This window comes from Tauraco erythrolophus, chromosome 17 (assembly GCF_009769465.1).
Source record: "Tauraco erythrolophus isolate bTauEry1 chromosome 17, bTauEry1.pri, whole genome shotgun sequence".
Lineage (NCBI taxonomy): Eukaryota > Metazoa > Chordata > Aves > Musophagiformes > Musophagidae > Tauraco > Tauraco erythrolophus.
The window spans coordinates 12,122,503-12,134,381 of NC_141481.1; the positions used below are offsets into that span (position 1 = coordinate 12,122,503).

Below are 11,879 nucleotides of genomic sequence, written 5' to 3' on the forward strand. Positions count from 1 at the left end.
CTTCCGCAGGGAATTTGTCTGTCCTTCAATGCGAAGACGCAGGAAAGCGTTCTCCCTGTCATGGAGACGCTTGCGTGTTCCCTCACTGCTCAGCCAGAAGCATCACGTTGTGTGGAAATCCCATTCCTTGCAATAAGCGAAGTGCCTCCAGCGCAAGTGAAAGCAGAACACAGACTTCGAACTTCACCTTTTTTTCCCGTTTTTCCTCGCTGTTAACCTTCGCCATCACGCGCAGCCTGCCTGCCGCTTCTCCTTCCTTCCGTCACGCTCTGACCTTCCCCAAATCACCCGATCTCTACCGCTCGTTTGCCCTTTCTGCGAAACAAGGACAACGTGTTCTGCTGGAAAACATTCTGGAAGTGAAAGACGAAATATTTTGGAGCCACTGAAGCCGTATTACTGCCATCGACCAAAATCTTTTCTTTCCCAGCTCGCCGGTTGCCTAATCCTGTTAGCCACATGCAGAGGCCTCCCCCTTCTTCCGCAGCTTTAATCCCCGCAGTGTTTTTTGACCAGAGTAATCTTTGGTCCCGTGTCAGGATACACGGATCGTCATGTGCTGTTCCTGGCTGTCAAAGCTGCTTCTGGCTTCAGGCAGCATCTTTTATGGGTTCCCGTCACCCGTGGGGAGAGAGCTGTGCCACATCTAGTGAGATCCAGGGCAGAGCATGCCCCCTCCCCATGAGCTGGTAGAAATAGGTACATTTTGTGTCAAAGCTTACCTGCAAAAATCACTACGTCATATATGCCCCCAAACCACGCACATGTGCCCCCCAAAGACGTACCCACCACCTGCTCCCAGCAGGGACACGCAAGGGGGCGGGGGGAGGGGGGTGTCGGCAGGGGATGGGGGAGAGAAAGGGTCCGCAGCAGGCGAGGGGACATGGAGCGACGGCGCGGGGTGCCCCCGAGGCTGAGAGTTAGGGAAACTGAGGCAGGGGCTCGCCGCCCCGCACAGCCCCCGCTCTGGGGCCGGGGGAGGCTTAAAGCGGGCGGGCGGCGCGGTGCAGCCGCGCCGTTGTAGGGCGCTTGTGCCGCTTTAAGGCGGTGCCGTCGCTCCGGGCTCGCTCAGGCACTGGGAAGAGGAACTGGGCTTTGCACTGCCGGGTCGGGGCGAGCGAACCGCCGTGCACCGAGCGGCCCCGGCCCCGGCCCCCGCCTCTGCCGCTGCCGCCGCCTGCTCCGCGCTCGCTGCAAGGGAGGGATGGGGCGGGGAAGGGGAGGAGGCGCTGGAGGCGAGGACGGACCGTTGCATCCCCACCGCACCCCCCCTGCTGCCCCTTTGCTCCCCCTTGCATCCCCCCCCGCATCCCCCCCGCATCCCCCCCGCTCCTTCCTTCTGCTGCCAGGGGACGTGCTTGGCAGGGCCGCCTGCTTGCAGGGTGCGTGCTTGAAATAAAGCCCCCCCCCCCCCCCCCGCCCTTCCCGGACACCCACCCCCCCATCCCCTGCCCCAAACCCCCCTCCACCATGATTTTGCTGAGCAGCTTCTTGCACCTGCGGCCTCGGCGCTGCGGCCCCTTTGCAGGGCTGGGCAGGGGGATCGGCCCCACAGCGGGGTCCCGCAGGGCTCTGCGGGTGCTGGTGGACATGGACGGGGTCCTGGCTGACTTCGAGGGAGGCTTCCTCAAGAAGTTCAGGGCCAGGTACCCCGACAAGCCCTACATTGCCCTGGAGGACCGGAGGGGCTTCTGGGTGTCGGAGCAATACGGGCGCCTGGGACCTGAGCTGAGTGTGAGTTTTTGCATCCCCCGGCTCTGCGCGTGGCTCTTGTTCCCTCTGTGCCGTGCAGCTGGAGCTCCGGCCTTGTGGGACCCACTGGCCCCCAGCTTGTGGGTGCAGCGCTGGGGAGGGCTGCGGGTGCTGGCCGGATCTCCCACGGAAACACAGGTACAGGTCTGCACGTAGGAGGGCTTCCAGCGGTGCCTCTTTTCCCAGAAATCCAACTCTTTTCATGCACATCTGTCTCTTTTTCCCTGCATGCATGGATGGAGATAGATGCAAGGAAAGGAGATCTTTCAGAACATCTGTTTTAAAATACCCCAAATTGCATAGCTGTTTTTTTTCTAGCTCTGCTTTGTCCAAGCTGCATGGATTGATGCTGTTCCTGGGTGGATTATTAAAGTAAATAATTGCTGAACAGCAACGTGAGGGGTGGGATGCAGCAGGGAAGTTGAGAGCAAACCATGCAATTCATGCTTCGTGTGAGGGCTTACTTAAAACTGAAACAACCCCAAGCCCTCCATGCCTGAAAATGCTTGTATTCATTTTAATAATTAAAGCCTAAAAGCAGAAGCTCTCTTTATGTTGTACTTTATCGTTCAGTGAAGGGCTGAGGGCTGCATGAAGTCAGTTTCTACCTCTACAGGTTTCCCATCTCGATGGGGTGTCTGTGTTCTCATCTGTGGATTGCAGTTGCACTAGTGGAAAGGAATTACAGCAAATAAAAGTACTCTTGTCCTTGGTGCTATGATGGCTACAAGGAAGGGGGCGTGAATAAGGACTGGGGCTCTCCCACTGGCAAAGTCCTAAACAGTTTGATGAGCGTCTTCTCTAGCTGGGATTGAGAAAGGGAAATGGAGGACATCATTCATGCAGTAAGGCAGATGCTAAATGTTTGGCAGGGTTAATGCATGATAATTCTTTTTTTTCTTGATCTTAACTACTTTGGATGTGTTAAATGAAGTGAGCTTATCTTGTGTCTGCTGTGATCACGTAAAACCACCAAAACCTTGGGCTGAACAAGTAGGAAAACTTCCACTGACCAACCTCAGGGCAGCTCTGATTTCAGCTGTGGTTTCAGACCAGGGATAAAGAGAGTAGGAGCTGCTCTGTGGCTACGGGCGTATGAGCCGTTCTAGTCTCTCTTCATCAGAGATCACCATCAACCTGCTGGAGGAAACCAGAAAACAGGAGACAAAGAGTCCAACGAGCTGAAGGTCCCAGCTCCGAAAGGGAGAACAACAGCTCAGCAATGCTCAGAACACACAGACCTGGAAGGATGGGAAGCCCTGGATGGGTAGAGAAGTTGCTCGTGGGGAGAGATAAGAAGAAGGAAACCAAGGGTCTGTCCTACCCGGCATGTGGTGGGATTCCCAGCCTGCGGGATTTTTCCATCTGCTGGGCAGTGTTCTGGCTGCGGTGCCGCGGGGACTTATTCTGGCTCTGGGAGACAAATGGGTCTTTTCTTCAAGATGAGCTTAGTTCTTCCCTCATCGAGCTTGATTGCAAAATGCTTTTTGACACAAGTGGGAGCAGAACAGCTACGGAAGTCCTTGCTGTAAGAAAACACTTCAGCGCAGTTTGAAGTGCTTTGCTGCATCAGGCCGCATTTCTCAGATGTTTCTTGTGCAACTTCAGTCCGCATCTTAAAACATCATTGCTCCCAGGTCTAAAGCAGAGCAACTGGCATTTGAATGTTTGCCTGGCCCCGTGGCAAGCTCTTAGGGTGGCTGTTCTTGTCATGGTGCCAGGAGGCATTTCTGCTGACTCTCTTGCACCAAATCAGCGTGTTTCGTTTCGAACACGAGTGAAGAAGGCTTTTCTTCCCTCCTCTGAACCACCGATGTTTTCTGCTGCTCAGGCAAAAAGCAAGAGTGCAACAGTTGATCTGAGTGGTCTTTCCTTTTCAATTGGGTGTCTGGTCTTCTCACGTTACCTGGGATTTTTTGAGAAATACAGGGTTTGATTCTGGCGTGTCGTGTTAAACACTCAGTGCCCAAATGTGTAATGGGTTCCTGTCTTCATCTTCCTGAGAGCAGGCAAGGTGCGCAGCCAGCGTCTTGGCACAGGCAGCTGGCAGGATGAAGCAGAACATGACTCCCCAAGTGTTCCCTGTGTTTGCTCTGGGATGTTGCTGCCCTGAGCCTGGAGTTCCCAGCAAAGCCCCAGTTGCTCATGGTTAGCAACTTTCTTCCCCCAGTACAGGTGTAGTAAAGGCAAAACGTGGTGGTTACCCACTAGATTCACACTCATCAGGCAGGAGGGAGCTGCAAGTCTCGCTGGCATGTCCAACCAGCCTGTTTGTTGCTGTGAGCTCTACGAACTGCCATATAAGCATCCCTGAGGCTGCTCTCCCTATGGCGCCTCCATACTGAGCAATACAAGAAGGCCAAGATGAGCTTAAAATTCCTTTTGTCACTATTCCCCTTCCTCAAACACAGAAACAGAGCAGCTCAAAATCAAGACCGGTGCTTCAGGGCAGGGCTCCCTTCGCAACTTCTCCCCGCCACAGCTGCTCAACTGTGTTGCAACACGCACGTGGCTGCTTCCTCTGCCTGTGGCCGTGTTGCAGCGCTCCCAGGCTTTCCTCCCTGAGGACTCAGCATCTTTGCCAAATAATCACTTTGTTTGGCATCTGACAAGCCCATTACCTGTTTGAGGGAGTGCAGAGGATGCTGTTCCTTAGAGCCGTGCTGGACCCATTGCGGGCAGTCCCTGGACTCTGCCCTTGTCCCAAGGTCTTGCTCCCTGTGGTCTCTCTCTGCTCTGCTCTCCCGGTGTGCCATACCAGAGCATCTCAGCTGCTGACCTGCATGTTAAGTGTTTCAAACCCTTGCCTGGAGATGCTCTATTTGCCTGGTAGACCTTGCCCAGGCATCCCTGAGGAAGAGCATCTGCATTCATCCTGACATGTAGTTCAACCTGTAATACACTTTCTCCTAGGAGAGCAGCCCAGCTGCTATTTTAAGTGATCTGATTGAGACAAATAGGCCAGGCAGCATCTGGAGCTGAACAGCATCACGTTACAGCAGGGCTACCAGGCCATGTCAGCCAGATCCATGTGGAAATGCCCAGGTGCCCTTCCAGATGCAGACCCAGAGTTTGGTTCAGTTCTGGACAATCTCAGTGTTTTGCCTTGAAGGAATGTGCTGCTCCCTCTGTGTCTGGGGCTGCACTGGCAAAACCAAGCCTGCTCCAGAGCATCTTCAATCTAAATTGTATGGGATGGGTGTAGGTTGGGAGGTGGGGAACAGAGGAACCCACAGAGGCAAAGTGGGTTAGCAGGAGGAGACCAGAGCCAGGGCTCCCAACTTTCTCACTGTCACCATCCTCTGTCCTAGCAAAGGGTGGGGAAGATGCACATGCAAGGAGAAGAACAGTAAGAAGCCCTGTACAATAACTACTTTCTTCCCCCTCACAGGAGAAAGCCATCAGCATCTGGGAATCCAAGAATTTCTTCATCGAGCTGGACCCACTCCCTGGGGCTGTGGAAGCTGTGAAGCAAATGGCAAATTTGGCAGAGTGAGTAGGGACGTGCCTGTGGTATTGGGGAATGGACGGGGGAGCAGCAGTGGCTTTGCAGGCTCAAGCTCCTCTCAGCAGAAGCACTGAATACATCAGTGTTAAAAATGCCAACCAGCCTGCCCGGCATGGGAGGAAAGAGGGGGCTTTGGCTCCTGGAGCAGTTGCCAAAAAAATCAGCCATGTGCAGCCCCTTTCCTTCAGTTCTCTGTTTCCAGCAAGGGTGACGAAAAGGGGAACTTGTGCTGCGGGTGTGAGATCCTGCGAGATGGGGGATTAACATCTTAAATCACCCCAGTTTGATCTGTGTGTGGCGGGGGATCTGCTTTGGGCACCTGCCTGCTCAGGCACCGAGCAGGGTCTTGCAGAGGCAGCCAGGTACATCTCGAGGGGGAGCAGGGTCTGATCAGCGTGCTTGGACTGACACTCTGCTCCCATTTCTCTCCTCATGGCAGCACCGACGTGTTCATCTGCACAAGCCCGATCAAGAAGTACCGCTACTGCCCTTATGAGAAGGTGAGCCAGTCCAAATCCCAGCTCCCCCTCCCATACCGCACTGCCTGGCGAAAGCCCGCCGACCCTCACGTGCCTCTGGCTGTGAAACGGCAGCAAAGTTTCCCTGCTCCACCAATTTTGTTCCCAAGCATCTTTGCAGAGTGGCAGCTCCGCCGTCGGCCAAGCTCTGCCATTTGCGTGCAGTGAGACACTTGGTCTTAATATTTCATCACGATGTCAAAAGCTGTTTGGCTTTAAAAGAACTTGTGCTCCAGCAGCATCCGAATCCTTCCCACTAATGAACTTACTAAGTGGGATGTCCTCCCTGCGTGGAGGCCAGGGCTCGTGCTGGGCTCTGCTGCCGCTCTGCCGAGCAGCCCCTGCCCCATCCATCAGCCTTCCCGTGCCCGCGCTCACCGCTCGTCCCTCGCCTTCCAGTACGCCTGGGTGGAGAAGCACTTCGGCCCCGAGTTTCTTGAGCAGATCGTTCTGACACGAGATAAGACGGTGGTTTCTGCTGACCTGCTTATAGATGACAGACCTGATATAACAGGTAAGGGAGGTGCGGAGTGGGCAGGGAAGACCGGAGGTGGTATAGGGGTGATGGGAGCTGATCCCTCTCTGCTTGATTAGGTTCTCATTAGGGGTTTGTGTCTGCAGGTTCCTCATGTTGGAGTAAGGTCAACCTCTGTGTCTTGCAGAGTTGTCCAGAGAACCAACCTCTCTCCTTGCTTTGCAGGGGCTGAGCTGAACCCCAGCTGGGAGCACGTGCTCTTCACCGCCTGCCACAACAAGCACCTGCAGCTGAAGCCCCCCAGCCGCAGGCTGCAGTCCTGGACCGACGACTGGAAGGCCATTCTGGACAGCAAACGCCTGCCACCCGGCCAGGCTGCCTAATTGTCAGCCTCCTGCGGCCGCCCAGGGCTGTGGCCACCTGCTCGTGTCCCTGCAGAGTCCGGCTGAAGGCTGAAACCGTGGATGGACAGACAGATGGACGTTGACCCTGCTGCGGAGAGGAAGAGGACGGTGAGCTGACGCACCGTGGCCAACTGGACCTGGAGAACGGACCTCAGCCTGGCTGTGCCACCAGGGACCTGGCAGCCTGGCCAGGGGACGTTTCTCATCAGCTCTGGACGTCTCTGTGCTGCGTGTGTGCTCCCCCACGAGGCCAGCCCGTCGTTTGACAGACGAGGTCACCCTCAGCATGTCACTGCCCTTGTCCGGTGCGCTGCGTGGCATCGACCTGCTCTCCATCCTCTGCGTTGCAGTTGGGGATGGCACAGGATGGCTTGATGCATCCTCACAGGGCTTCATCCTGAGGGACTGCCTTGAGGGACGTTTCTTTCCTGGCTGGTGCCAGGCTCCGGGGAGAGGGGCAACTGGAGGGGCAGGGGTACCCGGCAGATGCTACCCAGGCTCCCTGCACTGCCTCAGCTGTGCCATTCCTTGCAGCTGATGCAATGGGGCGGCTATGTACTTCCCTGTGGGAAGAGTCCCTGCAGTGGGATATGGGGATGGTACCACTCCTTGCATGGATCTGGCCGTGGGCAAGTAGCCCTGAGGCACTGTCACACCCCAGATGTAGCTGTCCTCCCGCTGGTGGGAGGGATCCCCACCTGTCCTCATCCCTGAGGAGCTGCTGCAGCTTTAGAGCTGATTTGGGATGAAGAGAGGGGCTCTCCTTCCACCTGCTCATCGCCTGCGGGCCGCTCGCCCAGGGCATTGCTGGAGCAGGTAGCGGCAGTGCCAGCACCAGCCCTTCCTGGGAGCCAGGCAGTTCCTGCAGGAGCTCATGGCTCTCCCTGCCAGCTGGTGATCGGACGGTAGCTCCTTGGATTTCAAAGCCAAGAAGGTCTGCACACACAGGCTGCGTGGTCAAATCACCCCACCTCCCTCCTCCTGGTAGTGCCCGACATCAGCCTGCCAGGAAAGCTCTGAGTGTGCTTCCACACAGAGGCTTCTGGGTGCTGCATCCCACCGGGGTCAGGCACTGGGACAGTCGATGCCACAGAGCATCCTAAAGCCTTCGGTGCAGAGCCACCTGGGAAGATGGTGCTGGGTGGAGAAGGGGGGGCTGGTGGAGGAGCTCCAGCATCGCTGAGAAGTGGGTAGAGCAGAGGCACCAGGGGTGTCCATAGGGCAGGTTGAGGGGTGTGTTGGTGGAGGATTGCCACGGCCACGGATGCTGTTTTCAGTCCTCACATACCACAAGGGAAGAGGTTGGGGGCACGTTGCTGTTAGAGGCTGGGGAGCCCATCAGAGGTGCCCATGAGGCAGTATCACAGGCTTAGTTCATTCTGCAGCTGCCCATGGCTCTGCCGCTGTCCCGGCTCTGGATGTCTGGGGACAGAGCGTGCTGCCGGCCCCGCTCACCCCGTGCTGGGATTCCTGCAGTGAGGTGTTCGGTCACCTGGCTGGTGCGAAGAGGCTGCGGTGTATGGAGCTGTCTGTGCCAGCCGCCAGTGCCGGATGGCCGTGCTGGGGCTGCTGAGCTCTGGGAGCGGCCGGTGCTGCTGGGAAGCTGCAGCTGGGCACCGAAAAGGGAGCGTTTGGACCAAGGGGCAGCTCCAAGAGGGATGCTTTATGCATAACTGTGCCCACAGCATCTTGCTCCCCTGCCCAGCTTGTTCCTGCCTCCCCGAGCCCTCACCACCCCGGCCTTGAACTGCAGTGACCCAGCTGGCACCGGCTGCAGCACCAGAAAGCAGCCGCTGCTGCTTCTCCTCTGCCCAGTGTTGGAGAAGAGCTGTCCCAGCTGCTGGGGAGAGCCGAGCTCGTGCTGGGCTGCCCCGGGCAAAGCCCCACGGACACACTGGGAGCATCGGGACCGGTGTGTGCCTTTGTCACTGCTGACTCAGCGGAGGATAAGCAGCCCCTGCTCCTGCCTGCGCCCACGGCATCCAGCATCCCACCGCGTGCTCCTGCTCTCCTGGCCTGAAGACTTGCTGGCTGCGGGAGGAAAATTCCCCACTGGGACATACAGCCCCATGGGCGGGGGTGGTAGCCAGGGCCTGGCTGGGGTTAGCCACCCTGCACTGCTTGCTCATGCCTTTGGCTTGCCTCTCCTCTCTCCTGTGGGCCCCCTGTCAGCAAAAAACTATGTGAACTCAAAGCCACATAGCTAACAAATAACCCACGGCAGCAGCAGCAGCCGGCCCCCCGCCGTGTCCGGGACCTGGAGGGGCTGGTGAAATCGGTGCTTCTGAACCTGTGCCTTCCCCAGCTGCTGCGGGGCCAGGGATGAAGCCCACATCGTCTCGGGTCTTTCTGAAAGCTGCCCTGTGTCTTGGGATGGGGCGAGTGCGTAAAGGGGGCATGGTTGACCTGTGGCAATGCGAGTTACGTACCATAAGGATCTTTTTTTTATTTTCCTTTTTTTTTCTTATTTTCTCTGTTTAAACCACTGGATCCTTCTCCGAGTGGTGGGTTTGGTTTGGGGCATGTGTTTGGGAGGAGTGTTTGCAACATGCAGCTACCTGAGATGCAGCCAGCTGACGGTTTTGCAGACGGGGAGCTGGGACAGCGGTTGGGCACCGTGGGCAGCTGCTACGGCTGCTGAGCATCACGTTCCCTTCAGCCCTGCCAGAGCAGTGCTGGCTGCTGGCCCCTTCATGCGGCTGGGGTGGTCTCATAGCGCCTGAGCTGTGTTTTTTCCCAGCAGCACCATTTAAACATGAGTTGCCCGAGCTCTCTGGAGCCTTCTGCGTGCCCATTCTCACGCCAAAACTGGAGCTGGCACGTTGTTATGGCAGCTGCCCAAACCAGCCATCTTTCCCCCAAGGTTGGGGCAGACCTGAAGGACGTGGGTCTCGGGGAGCCAGTGGGTCTTTCTCCCTTGGGGGGGACTCGTGATACCGGAGAGAGCACGTTGGTTTATGCCAAATATACTTGAAAGCAGAGCTGGAGTTCCTCATGCATGAGACTCCGACTCAACGCACAGAAACCCCGTGCAGGTAGTTGGCCTGTTTGCTCCCGCCGAGCTCAGGACCGGGAGACGGTTCTCCATCGCCCGGCAGATCGGCCAGTTCAACGTCTAAGCCCTTCTGTGGCCAGCTAAGATCCACAGAGCTTTTGTTTTTAAATGCACATCTATAAAACCGAGGCCGATGAGGAGCACTGCAATAAACACGAGTTTATTGGCGTCCAGCTTCCTAGAAACAGAGCTTGGGGTTTGCAGTTTCCCCCCGCAGCTCTGCCCTCTGCGTGGGGATGGGGGATGTCTGCCTGTGGGCTTGGGCAAGTCCCCACATCCAAAAACCTGAAACCAGCCCCTGGCAGTGCCATTACCCTGTTAGACAGGGTCCCTGTGGGCAGAAATAAATCTGAGGGGTGGTTTTAGGGAGCAGTCGGCTTCCTGAAGGTCTTTTATAATAAATAAAGCTGTAAAGTGTGTCTCCTGTTGGGCTACAGAGCAGAAGCTATAAAAGGGGCTGAAGTGGTCATGGGCTGGCTCTCATTGGGGTTTTGTGCCTTGTCCGTCGCTGCCAGCCGCTCCATATCCACGCACGCTGGCTGGGTATCCACAGGCTTCCCCTGCCCACCGTGGGACCATGCCATGGGGGACCGCTGCTCCTGACCAGCACTTGCACACTGTAAGCAATGCCGTAGCCCTGCCAGACACGCAGGATCCAAGGCGGGGAGGGAGGAGTGCAGGATCAGCCTGGCAGGGCTGGGAAAATCCCTGTTTCTGGATTGGGCTCTGGGGAGGGATGCTCCAGTGGCCTGTCCCGGGCTCTCCTTGCCCTGAGCACAGTAGTGGGGATCAGCACAGAGGAAACAAACATTGGTGCTGGGACAAAGCATGGGAGTTGTTTTTTTCCCCTGATGTTCAGTGCAGCACTAGCTCGCTACCACGTGCTGCTCTGAAGACAGCTTGATTTGTCTCTTCCAGCTCATGAGATGGTTACAAGCACTCAGAGGTTAAATTCACCCAGTCACTCGTCAGCCCAGTCCTGCCACAGCTCAGCCCCTGCCTAGATGCTACAGCAAGGGAAAACGTGGTCCATGCCATAGCTTGTACCCAAGTTTTGGGGCCTGAGTCATGCTCAGCTGGAGCTGGATAATGCAAGATCTGACTCTGCTCGTCCTGATACCGGGGTCCCAAGTGTCCTGCGGGAGGCAGTGACCTGCCCCAGTGCACTGTGAGACAGCAGGAAGGACGGGGCATTTGCACCGGGATTGGGATGCGTGATCCTCACACTGGTGTGACTCCAGGACGTGACAAGGAGTGCGAGCAGGATCACATCCATGAGCTGGAGGTGCCATCCTGCTGGAGCCAGGACACCCAGGGGCTCCTGGTTGGCATGGAGACCGGAGCAATTTGGCTGCCAGCTTTGGCAGCACAGCCTGCACTGGGTCTGCGTCCGCTGAGGTGCTGCTGTGGGGTCCGTAAGGCTGCCCTGGGGCTGGTCTGGGCAACAAGCACCTCTCTGCCCCAGCTGCCTCTTTCCCCACCACCTTTGCCCCGCGCTGGAGGTGCCAGCTCCACTTCTTTCACCGGCATGGGGACAGAGGCAGCGGGTTTGACACCAGCCCTGCCCTGAGCTGGGGCTGCAACGGCAGTGGCACTGGGACCAGGGCCGCATGTTTCCTGGTAAAAGATAGAGCAAGATGGAGGGACCGCATCCTCACCACAGAGGATGGAGGGAGCAAGATGGAGGGAGCATCACAAACCACCAGCACGCAGCTGACCTGCAGGTCTGCAGCTGTATCTGCTCCTCCATGCTCACCTGCGTGCCTTTTTTTCCCTTGAAAAGCCTCAGGTCGCAGATATCACATATCTTCCATCACGTAAGCATTTGAGCACTGCCCAAACTCACTGGAGAAGTTCTGGGAAGTTTGAGTCCCCTCCCAGCAGCTGGGGCAGCCACCACATGAAATCCCTCAGCTGCTGGGAGTGGGTGGGGGTGCGAACACCCAAGCCCCGTAGAGAATTCACCCCAAGAGCAGCCCACTTCACCCCAGTCCAAGCTGGACCAAGCTTGCAGGACCCAGCAGGGTGGGAGCAAGCGATGCTCACACCTGGATCCCTTGGACGCTGTCACCACGCGGGTGTTCGTTAGCTCTTCCTCACGTTGGCCGATACCCAAATAACTCGGAGCCAGGGTGGAGAGCGAGGGCTGCAGGGGCTGGTTGGGGCC

At 57.1% G+C, this 11,879-nt stretch overlaps 1 protein-coding gene across 1 annotated transcript; it reads left to right on the top strand.

Annotated features, from left to right (window-relative positions):
* Window positions 1-1,470: 1,470 nt before the first annotated feature.
* Window positions 1,471-6,636, top strand: NT5M (5',3'-nucleotidase, mitochondrial). The gene is made up of 5 exons (XM_009989226.2): window positions 1,471-1,734; window positions 5,144-5,244; window positions 5,700-5,760; window positions 6,178-6,292; window positions 6,479-6,636. The coding sequence occupies exons 1-5, from the start codon at window positions 1,471-1,473 to the stop codon at window positions 6,634-6,636; spliced, it is 699 nt and encodes a 232-aa protein (XP_009987528.2).
* The last annotated feature ends 5,243 nt before the right edge of the window (window positions 6,637-11,879 follow it).

Coding starts and splice junctions, on each gene's coding strand:
- NT5M (XM_009989226.2), top strand. CDS start 1,471: ATGATTTTGCTGAGCAGCTTCTTGCACCTGCGGCCTCGGCGCTGCGGC. Junction 5,761..6,177: donor GCTACTGCCCTTATGAGAAG/GTGAGCCAGTCC, acceptor CTCGCCTTCCAG/TACGCCTGGGTGGAGAAGCA. Junction 6,293..6,478: donor TGACAGACCTGATATAACAG/GTAAGGGAGGTG, acceptor CTTGCTTTGCAG/GGGCTGAGCTGAACCCCAGC.